Source organism: Dipteris shenzhenensis, chromosome 13 (genome assembly GCF_047967505.1).
Source record: "Dipteris shenzhenensis isolate YYH24624 ecotype China chromosome 13, Dip_SZ_1.0, whole genome shotgun sequence".
In the NCBI taxonomy this organism is placed as follows: domain Eukaryota; kingdom Viridiplantae; phylum Streptophyta; class Polypodiopsida; order Gleicheniales; family Dipteridaceae; genus Dipteris; species Dipteris shenzhenensis.
In genome coordinates, this window is record NC_141608.1 from 24,529,545 (window position 1) to 24,547,399 (window position 17,855).

The following is a 17,855-nucleotide window of genomic DNA, read 5'->3' on the forward strand; positions in this document are numbered from 1 at the left end:
AAAGGCCTAGAAGCCTGGAATATCACTGAAAAAGCATACGATGTCCTTGAGGCATAAGAGGTGCCAAATTTCGATGTCAAGATTGATCTGTAGTCCTAGATCCAACCACTAATCTACATCATGTATGGACTATATATGACAGCAATAAGTGCATGCTGAAACACTGAGTCTCCCAAGGTTGCAGTACGGTTGTGAACCTGATGATGTCCACTGCATTGGGGTAGGACTGCATTGATGAATAAATGTCCTCATCTTGAGGAATGATCTACTGATCAAAGGTGGTGATCACTGGATCCAAGGGTGGTACAATGTGGCATGACTGAGTCAATGCTGGAATTATGGCCTTTATAGGATGCAGACACAAAAGTCTTGTGTTTGTGTGTGGGCCTGTCCCTCTTATTGGGGTCAACTAGGATCATAACACCTTTGGAGGATGGCTGTGGGGTGGTGCCATCATTTACACACTGCCAAAGGGTGTCCAATGTCGGGGCGCCCAAAAAGAGACCTAGGTAGTTTGGAATGGGTGCACCCCATTACCCTCTAGTTTCCCATTGTGGGTTTTAAAAATTTGAGTGCACCCCCTTTACACACTGCCCAACATGATTTTTAACTTGCAGGACACGAAAAACAGATTTAAAGGGTGCCCATTGTTGTTGGCTTGGAGAGGGCACGACTTGGAGTCCATGTAAGACTAGAAGGTTTAGTCATGGGCGAGGTGTGTCTATAACGAGATGTGTGTGGAGTGCTTTTGACCCTATTGGCTAGGCTTCGATTTGCTTCCCTTCGCATACTTTTTCCAACCACTTTCGGATATTTGGCAGATTTCACTCCTCTCTAGCTAACTATAGCGCTCTATTTTCATGGGTTAGATTTACTGCATACTGGAACATCTGGTATGATAGAAATCATCGCATATCCTCTAATGCTCCTGTTGATGCCTATGCATTCTACATGCATTCTTTGCATAACTCCCTATATGATGTTTATCATGTGGGTGACATTTCCCTGCATCTTTTAGAAGTGTCTTCCCACTGCTTCTAGCTACCACACTGCAAAGATTGTAAATTGCATTAATTAATTTGAATCAGTGGTTTCACAAATAAGATGAATGACTTTCGTCATTTCAAAGGCCTACCCAAAATGTAAAATCACAATGACACAAGCAAATGACTCTAGCAGAAGTTGAAAGCCAAATTGAGAATCTTGGATTGAAGCAACAATGAATCGATATCCCGCTTCCCTCACCCCAACTCCTTCTCTCTCTCTCTCTTCAAAATGGCAAGCTTGTTGTTGAAGCTATGTAATGGCCTCTTATTAGAGTTCTTCACTAGAGCCTTTGCAACCATCAACTTAGGTTCATTTTGGGCAATTATGCGGGAATATGATTTTTGTGTGTAAAGTGCCTAAGAGAGCTTAAGGATATAGCACTAGTTTGAAACCATTCACAATGGCAAGCCTGTTGTTCAATGGCTTCCTCAGTAGAGCCTTTGCAGCTTAAACTGTGCAATGGTCAAGCATGTTGTTAAACATGATTGGTTGTAGGCATGTTACAGAGTTTGAACAATATGCCTACAACCAATCATGGCTAACTCCCAAACTAATGGCCAAGCCTATGCAATGGTTCAAGCCTGTTGTTCTTAGGTTAAATTTTGGAATCATGCTTAACCAGTCTTCACCGAAAACCTACAAACCAGATACAATGAAATTGTAGCATTTTAATCTTCCCCCGCAAAGACATTTTCTAAATTTCGTAAAATCTTCAAAGTTTTAGGCAATTTAGTTATATTTTAGCCAAAAAATGGGCAAATTCTCAAGAAAAACCTTTCAAAATTTGAAACCCGTGATTTGTTGAGAAAAATGTGTTCTGTGAAGGGTGTGCTTAACCCGCAAAGTAATGAATGGAATGTGTGTAAAGCAGTGTTCACAAAGAACCTGCAAACTATATACAATGGACCTGTAAGATTTTCATTTTGACCTGTGAATGTTATTTTTTTCGGTTTTTAAAAATGGAGGAGGTTTAGTTATGAAAACCCGTAAAAATCGATAAAGTGTTGAAAAAAACCTATAAAGTTATGCAGATGCAGGTTTAATGACCTGAGGAGAGAGAAATTGTTCGTGAACACCGGTGTAAAGAGCCTAAAAGAGCTGGATGGAGTATATAGGACTGGTTTGAAACAAAAGCAAGCCTATTGTTCGATGGCCTCTTCGTCTTCCACAGTAGAGCCTTTGGAGCTCGGCCAAAGCCTCTCCCTTGTTCCTCGCTTGCGCATCCTCCTCTCCTTCACCCGTTCCGACCTCTCTGTCAAACCCGTCGATGAATGGCAGCTCAAACAATCCCTCTCTTCCTTCATCCATGACTCCCTCTCTGTTTCCGTCTCCCATAACGACCTCTCTCTCCACAAGGAGAAAGACTTCCACAAAAAGCGCCGTGATGAGCCCATCGCTTCCGGATCGCTCTTCATTTGGAACCTGCCGCATCTCGGCCGCGGTGGTGAGGTTGCCTCGCACCGTGGCGAGACGACGCTTCCCCAAAGGTCGCTTCTTGTTGCCGAGAAGCTATCTGGTGTAGAGCTTAATATCGGCGGTCTGAAACTGAGGTGCCAAGCACGCATGGAGGATGCGGATGATTTTGAGTCTATGAAACGCTCGTGGCAGGCGGTCTATGGGCCCTTCCAAACCGGTTCGTTTCACATTTTCGCAAATTACTGGACACGGCATAATTTATAGCTGTACAGAAGTTACAAATGCTAAATAGGCTCTCAACTTTAAGTAACAAAATGCCCATTTTCTTAAGCCAGTATTGTAAAACCGTCACAACCAAAGGTAACTCAGGTTTGGCTTTAATCGTAGAGAGCTACCCAAGGGTAGTACTTGCTTGGTTCCCCACGGACCTGAAGGGTTTCTCCAATTTTGACCAGGTCTAGAACAGCTGGATTATAAGTATTGCTTTGAATGATAATTACTTCCTGAAAAGAGAGAGAGAGAGAGAGAGAGAGAGAGAGAGAGACAGAGAGAGAGAGAGAGAACTGAAGGAGTGGAGTTAACGCCTAAGGATCAAGTGGATTCCACGGGCTAGGTTGTGACGGCTGCAGATCGAGCGGATGCCTAAGATTGGATGCTCAAAGGTGTTGAGACACTTTCAATAGTTGTTGGGAGGTATAAATGGATGCTTAAGTATGTGTGGGTGTGTGGATTTGTATGTGTGTGAGCATATTTTTATACTATGGTCTACACCCACTGTTGGGCGCTGATGACGTCAGTGGGGATGTCATAGTAGCTAGTCCTTGCTATGCATGATGGAGTTTATGGTTTTCAACCTTGTGAGTGACTATCATGAGATTGAAATTGCACTATGTTGTGTTTTTAGAGGATGAGTTTGGGAATGTTCCTGGATTCATCTAGGTATATAAATATTAAGTACAAACTAACCCTAGGAGGTACCTCACATTTGCAACCAAGAATGCTGCTTGATGTGTTGTGTAGAAAACAACTCCCATACCACAACAATGGGCAAACCTCTATTTATAGGTGAGCGGGTGGCAGCTCCCACCCCCTGGAATAGGCTGAGTGGTCCTTCGGCTAGATGGCCTACCTACAGTTGACCTAGCCGATCAGATTCTGGCCTTTAGAAGGCCTAAAGCTCCTCCAGTTTGAGGCGTTTGTTGGGATCTTTCCCCACCCTTGTTACCCTTGTCCTTGCCTCAAGTTTGCCCTCTTCCAAGGCTAGATCTCTGCCATCTGGCGGCTTCATCTGGTGCAACCCATGTGGTGCGAGAGATTCACCATGCATGCAATGTGCATCAATAGAAGTAATCTTTTTACCAAGATCGAGAGAGAGAGAGAGAGAGAGAGAGAGAGAGAGAGAGAGAGAGTTTATTAAAGTCTTCAGAAGACTGATGGGTCTATGAGACTGTGAAAAACCTGATACAATGAGCTGTGGTAGTGGAGCTACTAAACGAGCATCCACACCAATGCAGAATGCAAAAAAAGAACTAAATCTTAAGTACAACATAGTCATGTCAATAGTCAACTATATGTATCAATCTCAGCATCAGCATCGACATCATCATAATCATCATCATCATCATCATCAGCAGTGTTGGAAAGGTCACCTCCCCACCTGTAAGCCCCCAAATGAGGAGAGCGTGGGGGAGGGAGACCTAGGGCAGGATGTGCCCAAAGAGAGATGACCTGGATGTGTGGATCTGGGACAGATCTGGAGCATTCATGGTTGGTGGGGTATCCCAAGGATGAAAGGCTGCATCAGGAGCTGCTCATGTGCAAGAAGATGGCGGGGACACATTGTCTTGGATCAGGCCTGGCATGAGGCACTCAGAGGACAGCTTCAGGATGACACAAGGCGTGGAGTCATGGCTGGACTGTGGGAAGGATTGCGACCTGCAACAGACACCAGCAGATGGCGAGCCATATGGCGCTGACATGGCAGGGGATGGAGCAGCACAAGGCAGCCCATATGGAGGGCTGGTTGGGCTGGGCAAAGCCAGCCAACCAGGCCCTATCTAGGGCTGGCCAAGGGCTCAGCCCCTGCATGGAATCGTGGGGCAGCAAGCCCTGGAAAAGAGAGCCAGGAGGGCGATTTTGTGGGGCCAGTAAAGGGCCCTATTGGGGCTGGTTGGGCTGAGCCAACCAGGTCGGTTGGGCCAGCCAACCTGGTCTGTCCAGTCGGCCCAGATTGGGACAGACTGGTTGGTTTTCTCAGCAGGCCTTAGGGCCTATATAAGGAGAGGCTCTTGGCCTCATTTCTCATCCAGCAGCCAGCATTCCAGGAGGCAGAAAGGAGCAGCAGGAAGCCACCCTCTGGACCTATATCCAGGAGGTGAGAGGGTGCTTGAAGGGCTGCAGACTTAGCCACGAAGAGGCTGGACCTTGGCTGTCTTCTAGGGCAGCAAGATGCTGAGATCATCATCTTTTGGAGCAGCCATTCACGAGCAGGTTGGAGCAGTGGAACAGGGACCTGTGTGCTGCAGACAAAGCTTGGCAGGGGCTGCCCACCTAGGCTGATTCACAGGCAGTAAGGTGGAGAAGAACACATTGGACGGAAAGTCTACAGACGCTCGAGGTGGAGCACGCGGGCTCGAGTCTAGAGATAGCCGGCAGATAGGAGAAGGACCTTGTGGTTAGATCAGACGACCACACCATTGGTGGGACTCTGGATCTATCTCTTTTGTATTGTGTCCATAGTTTTGGACGGAAATATATAAGTTTTGGTGTCTTCTATATCTGGCTGGTTCATTGTCTATTGATGAGTCTGCACACCTATTTTATGCACATAAGTAAAGAAGTTTGTGATTCCACACCCACACCGCACACTGTGAGAGCTCTTGGGCATTACTATAAGTCTTCCGCTGCGTGTACCCTCTGTTGGGTTCATTTCTAACAAGCAGGACATCAGGATGGATGAGGCAGTGGAGGCATGAGGTCAGCAAGAGAGAGAGAGAGAGAAGAAGAAGAAGAAGAAGAATATATTATCGTCCTCTGAAGACCAAAACCGGCCTATGGGACCTGAGCAATACAATATCACAAGTACATGAAAGCTCCTCCCGAAGATGGGAGGGTGGAAAGAGAAACCACCTTCTAGGATTCAGGTGGATTCCTATGCTTGAAGAGCTTATACACAAATGTTCCTAAAGCTGAAGGTGACCCTTTATGCAGCAAATCAGCCAGTTTGTTATGTCCCTCAAGGAGGTGATTGAACTCTTCCCTAATGTGTGCATAGTGAGGGCATATCATTACCATATGTTCTTCTGTTTCAACCATACCTTGATCACATAGTTGGCATATTCTACTCTCCCTTGGCATCTTTTTCCATCCCCCTGTTTCTATTTGCAGCTGGTGTGATCGGGTGCGAAGTGAGGCTAAAGCCCTCCGTTTATGCACTGCTATAGGTGTACATATGTACTTCTGCGTTGTTGTCTCCCTTCCTGTATAAATTGACCAATATTCGGGGTTGATATATGTGCGATAGTACTCAAATTTATCTTTGTTTTCTGCTGTTTGCCATTTCCTGTGTAGTGCATTCAGCAGGTCATAATGAAAAGCCTCTTCATCAATCTCCTCTGAAGAGTAGTTTAAATACTCTTCTACTTCCCACTTCTTGAACCATTTTTTTAGGTCCTGTGCCCATCCGGATGTCAAAATCTTGCCCTTGTTTGTCTTTTGAAGCTTCTGACTTTCATTCCATGCTCTCTTTGGTAGCCTTTCATTATCCATGCACTTGACCTTTGTGATGTATCTGAGTACTCTCTTCAGAGCATGTAGCTCTATGGGTATACATCCTGTCTCTAGGAGTAACAAAGAGTATGGTGTAGTAGCCTTGATGCCCAGGTGCCTCCTAATGAAAGACTTTTGCATTTTCTCTATCTCATTCCACGTTGATGGAGATATACTCCCACCCCATACCTCTACTCCGTAGAGTACTGTCTGTATCACATATGCCCCAAAGATCATATTTCGTACTTGCCACCTTCTCGTATTGCTATTGTTGCACTCATTTTCAAATTGGAAGTATTTTGCCCATCCTGCATCAAGTCTCCGTTGCACACAGCTGTTCCATCTATTATTGGCAGGGATTTCAATACCCAAGTATTTGAATGAGTGCACTGTCTCAATGGGTTGTCCTTTATATAAGATTTGGAGGGGGCTGCTTGGCTGTATAGTCTTGACTATCATGAGTTTAGTTTTGTTGACATTAATAGCCATCCCACTCTCTGCACAAAATATGCTGAAGATATCCATCATTTTTTGCATCTTACTTTCACTATCAGTAAAAACAACCACATCATCTGCGTAAAGAAGCAACCAAATCACGAGACCTGCTAGATGAGGGCTGTATAACTCATCTTTACATGCTTCTTCATTCACCAACTCCTCAAGTCTATCAATGCATAGGCCGAACAAAGTGGGTGAGAGCGGACATCCTTGTTTTACCCCCATATTACTATAGAACTCTTGTGACATCCCATCCTTACATTTTAGTTGACATTTTACTTTCTCATAAAGTCTAAAGACAGCAAACCTTATTTCCTCGGGCACCCCTATGCATTCCATTCTCTCCCATAGCACATCCCTAGGCACTGTATCAAATGCCTTCTTAAAGTCAATGAAACAACAGAAGAGTGGCTTCCCCTTGAGGCGGCTTTCCTCCATCAAAACTCGAAGAGTGACTAGGTGATCCACTGTACAGTGTTTTGGTCTGAAACCAGCTTGTCCCATTGCTCTTTTATTTTCTCTCTCTGCCCAAGCACTCAATTTTGCCTCTACTATTGTGCTATATAGTTTGGCTAGAGTGGAACATACCATAATTGTTCTGTAATTTGTTAATTGATTGCGGTCACCCCCTTTGTAGATTGGTTTGATCCAATTCTCTTGCCATTCTGTTGGGAAACCATTCATCAAAGCCTGATTTAGTGCCATTGCTATGTGCCTTTGCGTGTGCTCATTGGTCCACTTAATGAGTTCAGCCACTAGGTGTAGAGTGTCTGCTGCCTTTCCATTTACCATTTTCTTGAGGCCATCTTGTACATCTTTCAATGAGAAAAGACCCTGAGTATTACTGCTGAGAGGTATGCTCACCATGGGCCGAGCCTTGGGATGTGTGTAGAGCTGTTGAGCATATTCCAGCATCTGTGTTTCTGTAAAATCTCCCATAATGTCATTTGACCTTTGTTTAATTCCTTTCCATGCTCTTCTAGGATGCTTGATAAAATCAATTGCATCAGTCCATTCCTTGTTCACAATATGTGCACGTCTTTTTTTTACGTGTAAGTGCATGGAGCTGTTTCTCAGCTGCTCTTTTCTCATCCCCCATTGGGATCCCCTTTAGTGCATTCCTAGCTGCCTTGCACTCAGCATCAAACCAAACATTGTATGGTAGCCCTTTCTTGCATTCTTTATTGCTCTTTTTGTACCCCAAAACTGACTTGGCTGTAGTGAGAATAGCATTTTTCAATTCTGTCCACCCAATTTTCTGTTTTCCCAGCAGACACGTCTCTAGAGTTTCAGCGTACTCCACCTTCTTTGCCTCATTTATATGATAGTTGCCTTCAACTGTTTTGCGCTCTTCTAAAGTTGCCTTGGCAAGTAATATATTAAGCTCCACATATAGTGGTGTGTGATCTGAATCAGGGGACTTTGAGCCAAGTGAGAAATTGTGAATGAGATGGCAAGCTTCCAAACCAATCAATGCATAGTCGATCACACTAGCCCCTCCACTGGCAGGGAAACAAGTAGGGGTATTTGATTTTGGGAAAAGGGCTGTGCCATTCACCACCAACATGTGCATTCCATTCATCAATTGCTCCAATGCCCTACCATGTGCATTCACTTCCTTATCCTTAGAGCATCTACACCAAATGGGGTCAATGTCTATCTCATGTTCCTTGATGTATTCTTGCTGAGTGGGATAGTGAAACTGTAGATCTCCTATCCGTGCATTGAAATCACCAATGAGCAAAACATTTCCTTTTTTGTTGAACATAGCTATATCCAAGCACAGGTCTCCAAGTGGCTGGGTTGGGTCAACCTCATGTCTTTGGTAGAAGGGAGATTCTCTATGAGGAATGTAGCACCCTGCAATGTAAAGTGGTGAGTGCATTCCTTTTACCATGATCCATATGAAGCGTTTGTGGATGTCATCTTTGGCTATGGAAATCATGTCTTGTATATGCTCCTTGTATATGCATGCTACCCCTCCTTGCCCTCGTAGGCCAACTTGCTTTTGCCAGATGGAGTGCACCACGTATCCATTAATTTTAGGAATTCTGCATATGTCCCTTTCCCAGGTCTCTGCGAGAAAAATAATGTCTGCATCATGCATAACTTCATTCAATCCAGCCCCTTTATGCCAAGGGAAACCTCTACAATTCCAAAACATGATCTTCAACTTCTTTTGGGTTCCATAGGCCGCGTGTTCCTAGAGGGCCTGTTCAGCTCCTTGCTCTTTTTTTTTGATTCGGGCCTCATACATACGTCTCCTTTCTTCTTGCTGCTTGGGGGTGCGGTCTTCTGTCACGTAGAAAGATGTTCCCTTTAAGTAAATCTTGCTGCTGTCCAAAATGATTTCTCTCTTGCGCGGGTCAAGCATGGTGCAAACAATTGCTCGCTGACTCGAATTTTCATCTCTCTTTCTCCCTACTCTGTGTGCCCCAAAGACCACAACCTCTTGCATGGCAAAGTGCTCCACAAAAAAGTCCCCTACATCCTTTGCAAGTGAGAGGGGTGTTTCCTTTTCTTTTTCTACTAGACCTCGTATGACAATGTTCTGTGATCTTTTTTCTCTCTCTCTATACTCATCAACATCTATCTTATCTTCTAATTTTTCCCCCTTGTCTAGATGTGCATCTGGCGAGGCATGTCCATTTACTATATTTGCCCATGTCACTGAGGTGTTTGTCTGTGGCTTGCATTCTATTTGAGGCTGTGGTGCCGTATTTTCTTTCATCTTTTCCAAAGTCTGTTCCAGCTCACATAATTTTTCCTCTTGACTGATATTTTTTTCCTCCAAACTGTTTATGGAGCTCTCTTGCATGGCCACCTTTTGCTCCAAATCTTTATTTCTGTACTGTAAGTGTTGGCACTTCAAAGAGAGTGCATGTATCTCTTGCTGTTGGCGATCCAATGTGCTTTGCAGAGCTGTTAGAAACGCCCAAATTCCAGATTCATTAGGAAAATTGTCTATTGTAGCTCCTTGCACTGACATGAGCGGGGCTGCTAAAATGTTTCCTTGAACAGGAATAAAAGGGACTGCTTGTCCATCTAAAATGGTGAGAGAGAGCGAGAGAGAGAGAGAGAGAGAGAGAGAGGATCTACTGCAACCCATGTGGTGCGAGAGATTCACCATGCATGTAATGTGCATCAATAGAAGCAATCTTTTTACCAAGATCATGAGAGAGAGAGAGAGAGAGAGAGAGAGAGAGAGAGAGAGGATCTATATAAACATAGAACCAATTAGGTTGAAAGATAAAGGTCTACACAGACCACTCTCTCCTCTTCTAGATTTCTTCCTTGTGCAACTCCTGAGATAGGAGGTGAAGTCCACCCTCTCCCTCCTTCTTGGCACACACATAGACACACTTACCGCTGCCAAATAATAGAGTGAAACTTTTGATGCATGAATTTGAAATGTCCTAACAGTCTATTTTTTGAAAAAACTAATAGCATATGTTTTTGGGCAGATCGGACGCAGAATGCCCCAAACACATTGATTATACAAGGCATTCCATCACGTTGGCTTGCAGAACCACGAGTTTCTTCCAAGGCTTCAATCTTGGTGACCCATACTATCTTCTCCCAATTTGGTGTGATACGGTGAGTTTCAAATGAAATTAAAGGAGCATAGTTCAAAATGAGAAGTAGAAGACTAAATCTTAGTGATGTGGTCATGGGAATATAGTAACAATTCTCCCTCTCTTTTATGTTTGACGCCTTCAAAATTGTATGTGCATCAGGCTATCCTTTGTTGTTGTTTTTCCAAATCTTTACAAGGAGTAAGTTTTGTTTAAAGTGTTATAATGTGTGTGTGTGTGTGTGTGTATGTGCGTCTTCACCCAAAAAAAAGAGTGCGTGTATGTGCGTGCGCTTGCATGCACACTTGCACATATATATGCACACAGAGAATATGCGGCAGGACCATATCCGCTGTCGTACCCACAATGATAGCCAATTCCAGATATGCCACGCTTTCACTAATATAGGGTGTGTTGGCGTTGTCACTGTTGTCGAGGATGATGTGGCTGGAATAGTTACGGTGACATGAGGTATTACCTCTGTCCCCATCACCAACACTAAGTGGCTCCGAACCCATTGAGCTTGCCTATCTCACCAAAGTTTGGGATCTGGTATCTATTGGCCATGATAATGAACTGAAAGAGATAAAGAGTGTTGTACACCTGTTTGAACCTGAGCCTCCCACTTGGGTACAATCCTTCATACGCTTGCTTGAACCTGAGCCTACCGCCTGGGTATAATCCTTCAAACATCCAAGATAATTCCTCCGAGCAATGAATCAACATCGTTCTTCATCAAGGTCCTTGCCTTCAAGCTCCACTTGTCGAGAACTTCCGTTATCAGGGCTCTAATACCATGTCAGAAATGAAATCCCACCAGAGGGTATCCCGTAGCGGAAGACTGATAGATAGCCCATGAATTACACACGGAAGTGTTTCACTATGGAATCAAGTGGATCAACATGTGTGTACTTCATAACCATTCATGTTGGTGCATACTAGCAAATAGACTATGCTCAAAGACAATATAGAAGCAACTCTTATATATTTCCACGGAAGTGTTTCACTATGGAATCAAGTGGATCAACATGTGTGTACTTCACAACCATTCATGTTGGTGCAGAGTAGCAAATAGACTATGCTCAAAGACAATATAGAAGCAACTCTTATATATTTCCGTTCGTCCACAAACTAGGCAAGATACAATACCAAAACTTACTTAGAATGTCTTTTGAGAGAAGTGAACTCGTTTGCCAAAACTTTCAAAACATCAGAGTTTTTGCAAGTCTTTTGGGTTTGTTTGCAATCCAAGCATACCTTTTCTTTGTGCTGCTTGGCAGTTTCACAAAACTCCAAAAAGCCAAGATTTATTGCAGCTGCTTGTGAGACTACTTTGACGAATGTCTCTAAATGGCTAAGCTACTGCTTCAAAGCCATGTTGCCTAGTGTCCATGAACTTTGGAGGGACTTATTAAAAGAGGCAGATGTCCCCTCGAACTCAAGCTGGATTTTAAATGACTCCGTAGAAGTGATTCCTGTTGTAAAATTTTTTAATTCCTCTCGAAGCATTCAGGAAAAAGAGTCTCCTATTCTCCTTGAAACCTATGATTTTACGACGCTTTACACAAAGATTGAGTTGGAAGACCTGAAGTTTAGAATTAAAAAGCTAGTGGCTGAAGTTTTCAAGCTGAGATTTGACAAAGATAGATGCAAAGTGCTAAAAGTTGAGAAAACAGCCTTATGCTTTGACTTTTTGTGGCTAAAAAATAAAGATCATGACATAGGTTCTAAAAAGAAAAGATACACAAAGGTAGTAAGTGTAGAAGATGTTTGCTCTTGGATAGATTTTCTTTTAGATAATCTTTACATCACAATAGGTGATTCTTTGTTTCAACAAGTTATAGGAATCCCCATGGGCACTAATTGTGCCGTCTTTTTAGCAAAATTTTATCTTTTCACTTATGAATTTGAGTTTATGCAATGTCTTATTTCTATCAATACCTGCCCTATCATTTTACATAAGCTTAGTCAAGTTAGGCATTTTATAGATGATTTATTTGTACTAGATGTTCCTAATTTTCAAGACTTTATGTACAAAGACGCTAGAGCTTTTGGAGAAGGAATCTATCCTCGTGACTCTTGTGAACTGAACTGCACTTCAAGAGGGGATTCTTGTGTTTTCTTAGATCTTAGACTTTCTCAATCTACCATAGGATTAGAGGTTGATATATACGATAAACGTGAACAACCTGAATATAGTAGTTTACACATTATAAAAATGCCTCACATTGACTCAAACATTTCTGATTTGGCAAAATATGGAGTCATTTCTTCCCAATTCCATAGAATTTCCCGCCTTTGTACAACTAAGGAGTCTTTTATCACTCAATGTAGTAATTTGATCACTTTACTATTACACAAGAGGTATAATCCAAGGAAAATAATGAAAAAAGTTCGCACATTCTTAGATATGAAGTCTTTTATCTATGGTGTTTCGGCCTTAGGTTTGTTTAGAATGATTGAACATAAGCTGAAAACAAAAAGCGGGGAGCTGAATAGCCCGTTTTTCTTTTAGTTTCAAAAGAGAGTTTGTTTGAGTATACTTGTGCTTTCTAAGTTAGAAATGTATTTTTGCCTCTTTGCAGAAACGAGACATAAGTGTAAAGTGCCATTTAACTTTTTATGTTTTAAATAAGAGAGAGAGAGAGAGAGAGAGAGAGAGAGAGAGAGAGAGAGAGAGAGAGAGAGTTTCTAGTTTTTTGGAAGTTTTTGTTTCTTGACTTGCTTGTTTATTTTTGCTTAAGTCACCTGCTTCGTTTCTTCTTTATTTCTTGTTTTCATTCTCTTTTGTTTATTTGACGTATTTTAGTAAGCACTGGGTTTGCCCAAGAGACTCCGCGGGTCTTTAGAAACCCAGTATAGCTGCTTATGCTTGGGCACTGATGACGTCATAAGTGTTGCTTTGCTTGCTAAGTATGTCTTCCTTTTGCTTTTCGTAAAAGTTTTTGTTTACCTCTTTTTTCTTCTCTTTCATTTTCTCTTTTTTTTTTCTCTTTTATTTTTTATTTTTTCTTTTCTCTCTTTTATTTTCTTTGTAGATTTTTGATCTTTAGAACAACAAAAATTCTAAATTTGTATGATTGGACTTATTCTAGTCTTACAAAGGTATAAAAAGATACAATACCAAAAAGGTTCTACTATATGCCTAGCACCTCTTGATCTTTGAGTCCGTGTGCTTCTTTTGGCAACATGCCAAGTGTTAAAATTGTAACTAGTACCTAGCTAGATTCTGGTTACATGCCTCAAAGGGAAAAACTCTAGGGTCTTCGTAGCCGTGGCCCGTTAGTGACATGGACTTCTCCTGGCTACCCATTGGGCTTGATAGCGCTTGGGCAATCAACCCCTCTTAGAACCTGCAACCATTAATTAAAGCGCTTATAGCCATGGCACCCATAAATCGTTGCTTTTGCATGCAAATAAATTCTAGACTAGTCCTAGTCTTTGTGGGTGCCCCCACCAAGCAAACATGTGCACATAAAAAATAACTAACTTTGTGGTTGACCGAAGCCAATCCCTCTAGCCGTAATTAAGAACTTTGACCAAGGGTCAAGGCACCTTAATTAATGCCAGAACTTTCCGATCAGAGTCGGTAATGCAACTTGCTTTGGTCGAAGTGTAGTCTTGTTGACCGGAGTCAACTCTTTCTGACCGGAGTCGGAGGTTCTTTGGGGTTTACCTAAGTATCTTTGATCGAAGTCAATACTTTGACAAAAAAGAAATAACTTTCGAACATAATTAAATAAATGAGACTTTTTAATTATGATCAAAATAGGAAGGCCTTTGTATAAATGGATGCTGAAGTATGTGTGGGTGTGTGCTTGTGAGAGCATGTTTATACTGTGGTCTACACCCACCATTGGGCACTAATGACGTCAATGGGATGCCATAGTAGCTAGTCCTTGCTATGATTATGGTCTTATGACAGACTGTCATGAGATTGAAATTGCACTATATGTTGCGATTTCAAAGGACGATTTTGGGCATGTTTGTGTGTATTTATGTATACATACATACATACATGCATACATATATTGATGTATGTATGTATATATCCATGTGTGTGTGTGTGCATAGACACAACATGCTTAATTACATAATACTCACGATGTGTCGAGGTTTACAGAGATATACATGTGTATGTAATATAATTCATTTATATTTTGTTTGCATATATATATTTCATTTGTGTACACACATACATATAAATAATATGAATGATATGTATTACACACATGTATATACTTGTAAACCTGTGAGTGTGAGAGAGAGAGAGAGAGAGAGAGAGACGTGCGGCATGTGCCATGCACACACATGCACACTTGAGGTTGAATCCACTTGTATTATTGAGCAGGGTTCCATTAGAACTTGTGCTAACTTGTCATCGTGTATTCACATCTCTATTCAATTTATTAATATTATGCATAATCATGCTGGCAGTCATGAATTAAGTATACAACATTGGATATCCAAACAAGATATTATATGTATCGACCATTGTGTCCGTAATGGAATTTCATATAATGTACATAGATTAAAATAATATCATAATGAAGGGTTGCATGAAACACAAAGAGCAATGGAATTGTCCTAGTGGCCGATTTTCGCTTATGAGTTTTGTTTAGGCACTCAAATGAATTGACTTTCTAGAATGCCAAGCACATCTATTTTTGTCTTTCTTGTAGTATTTGCTTACTGAAGGCAATTTAGTGATCAAAGCTCTGACTCTTGATGTAGGTCCTTTTTAAATTGTCCTAGAATTCAATGATGTTTAACTTTAGCTGCAGCCTAACCTGGTGGGGCTCTCCCCTAATTGAAGTTCAAGCACTAAATCACCCCTAATCCAACTATCCCAGTTTGCAAAAGACATGATAAATCGCATCACAAATTTTTTTGGATGTCTCCTTTCCTCATCCTGTACCAAGCTAAGTGGCCAATGTTTTGCAGGAATTTAGATATAAGAGAAGATGATTTGGGAAGCGTTGCTCAGGGATTTGGCACTGGCATCTCTACAGCATTCATGTGTCATGTATGGGTTCAATATGAGCTGTATAGTGGTTTTTACAATGCGATGAGAACCTTTTGCGGTCGATCTATGTTTCGGGTTAGTGATGTGGTCATTGTTACAATAGTTCTTTGTTAGGCTGCTTGGACTTTTACAGCCTTCATGATATCTAGATCAATTTTTTGAATGCTTAACAGTAGTAACATACTAAGGAACTCAGTGATCAATGCTTCAATAAAATCAGGAAGTTGTGTGGCTATATTTAACTATGTTTATTTTGATACAGCAAGGTTCTAGCTTCAAGGCAAATTATGAATTGAGTTGGGATAAAGATGGATATTTTTCTGAGGCAAACGTCAGAAAAAGAAAGTTTGAGAGGGAAAAAGCTGAAGAACAGCAGCGGTGCCAGCTTGTCATGGAGGCACGGCAGGCTGAGATCGCTCTCAGGCAGGCTGAGCTTGCACGATTAGAGCAGGAAAAGAGAGGGAGAGAACAGAGGCAGCAATTAAGGTGCACTTCTGTGATTCCTATCATGAACGATGAACCTTGACAAGTCTTCTGATTTTCAAGGGGTTTTTCTTGAAAGTAGCACAATTTGGATTTCTGTTGTTGATTTGACATTCAGGCTGTGTATGGTGTTCCTCTTGACATGGCAGAGTCATGTGCTAATAGGGAGGAGGAAGAGAAACGGAAGCAGGAGCGAGACTCAGCAAAAGCGAAGGAAGAGTTGTTATTGCAGAACGAGATTGAACGTATGATGGAGGTAACAATTTTACATTCGCTTGTATGTAATTTCGTATTAGGGGAGTCCCTTGAAAATCCACGTGATCCTTTCAGGAAGAAGTTATGCGAAAGGAGCAAGAGCAGGTGGCTATTGAGAAGGAAAGAAGGGAGAAACAGTTCCAGGAGGATGAAGATCTTTGGAGAAGAGAGGCTCAAAGGATAAACCGACAAAATGAGGTGTTTCTGTTTTCTGTAAATTGTTTTCCGCCTCTTTTATTACCCTCCCTTACGAAGATTTGAACAAAGTCACTCAGTGGTTGCAGTCTATGAATGTATGTACTACTCTTACTTGGGTAACTCATTGTGGCAATGTTTTGTAGGAAGCTCGACAAAGAGCAAAACAAAAACGACAATTAGAGGAGGAAATTCAGCGGAAGTTGCAAGCAGAAGAGGATGCTGCAAGACTCAATAACTTCCGGAGATCAGAGGAAATGTATCACAGAACTCAGGAGAACATGTATGTTGCTGAGCTCAAATCATCCTTTAGGCCAGGTTTCGTGGTGAATGTTTTGTATTTTTGTATTGTCAACTTCAAGGGTTAATGTATTTGTCATCTTTGCAGTTCAAAGGAGGAACAGTTGAGGAACCTTCGACATGGCCACAGGTATTCAAATGCATTAGATGGATAGTTTGGTTGCAGTCATGCTTGTCTACCATATTTTTTGTTCTTGATATCAATGCGGGTTTGCTGCCAAATTCCTTACTGTTTGGCTGTTGTTTGAGTGGAATAAGTGGGCAGGATAAAGGCTTACAATCTCAGGAGCTTGATAGATGGGTGTTAGATGACACTTCTTCAACCTTGGTTCAACATTTTGGAACCCTGGATAGGGGTAGAGCAGATGGCATAGGCATAGGTCATGCACTATTGCATGGCACAAAGCGTATAAGAAGCATTATTGTTGACTCAAGAAATTCGTTTCTAGCTGCAGGCAGTTCAAACGAATAATTGTAAACCCATTGTCAGCTAAAAGAGATCACCAACTTTTCCTTCAGACTAGGTTGCTTTTGCTGTTGTATTGTTGTCATTTATCAGAAGACCTTGCAATTTTTATGAGGCTGACAGTATGTGTCTGTGCTGTAATAAAGCTTTATTTGGTAGGAGCCAGGGTTTTCCAGAAAGTACTGTTTAGATCAAAGGGCAATTTGCGAGCAATCTGTTTTCCCTATAGTGAAGGCAAGGGGTGTGTCTTGTGCTGTCTATGAAAATGCAGTCATCACAATTTGAGATGTCCAGGAGCTCAACTTGCAAAAAGCCCATTTTAGCCACGTGAAGAACACTACAGAAATTGACATGGTACGCACTTGTGACTAGAGAATGACACGTGATCTTGGTTGATACCACACAGAAAGAACTGTAACTAACAAGTGACAGATGCTGAATGGAACTGGTCATTGAAAGATTCTTTTCCTTGCGTCTTAAAGCTTATCCTCTGCATTTCAAAGTGATTGTTTGGCTAACCAGGTTGAGGTCATACTAAGTCAAGCCTGACTTATGAAAATTGTCCATCATGATTGCTGGTCGTATTATTAGATTCTAGCACCTCAGTAGACAACCTAGCTATTCTAGAAGCTAATAAACCTTAGCCTATAGAGAGGAGTGCTCAAATTGTTTATAAAGTTTGAGCGACACCCTTAGTAGGGTGCAGCAAGTCACTTGCCCTTGAGTTCATTTAGTTTGTTAAGGTTTGGACTCCAATCCACAATAATTCCAAGTTTTTTTCAACACATAAGCTAATATGTTCAATAATCAATTTCTCAAAATATCT

General features: G+C 41.9%; 1 protein-coding gene across 1 annotated transcript; it reads left to right on the plus strand.

Annotated features, from left to right (window-relative positions):
* Nucleotides 1–2,130: 2,130 nt before the first annotated feature.
* On the plus strand, nt 2,131–17,339 carry ZCW7. Its single transcript, XM_087383681.1, has 9 exons — nt 2,131–2,680; nt 10,194–10,326; nt 15,249–15,405; nt 15,593–15,816; nt 15,979–16,069; nt 16,144–16,266; nt 16,410–16,546; nt 16,652–16,693; nt 16,822–17,339. Exons 1-9 carry the CDS (start codon nt 2,197–2,199, stop codon nt 17,033–17,035), a joined length of 1,605 nt encoding a protein of 534 aa, XP_087239807.1. The 5' UTR covers nt 2,131–2,196; the 3' UTR covers nt 17,036–17,339.
* Nucleotides 17,340–17,855: the final 516 nt, after the last annotated feature.

Excerpts from the sequence above, each read along its gene's own strand:
- ZCW7 (XM_087383681.1), top strand. The coding sequence starts at position 2,197 with ATGGCCTCTTCGTCTTCCACAGTAGAGCCTTTGGAGCTCGGCCAAAGC. Across the intron at positions 10,327-15,248 it reads TCCCAATTTGGTGTGATACG|GAATTTAGATATAAGAGAAG; the intron begins GTGAGTTTCAAA and ends AATGTTTTGCAG. Across the intron at positions 15,817-15,978 it reads GAACAGAGGCAGCAATTAAG|GGAGGAGGAAGAGAAACGGA; the intron begins GTGCACTTCTGT and ends ATGTGCTAATAG.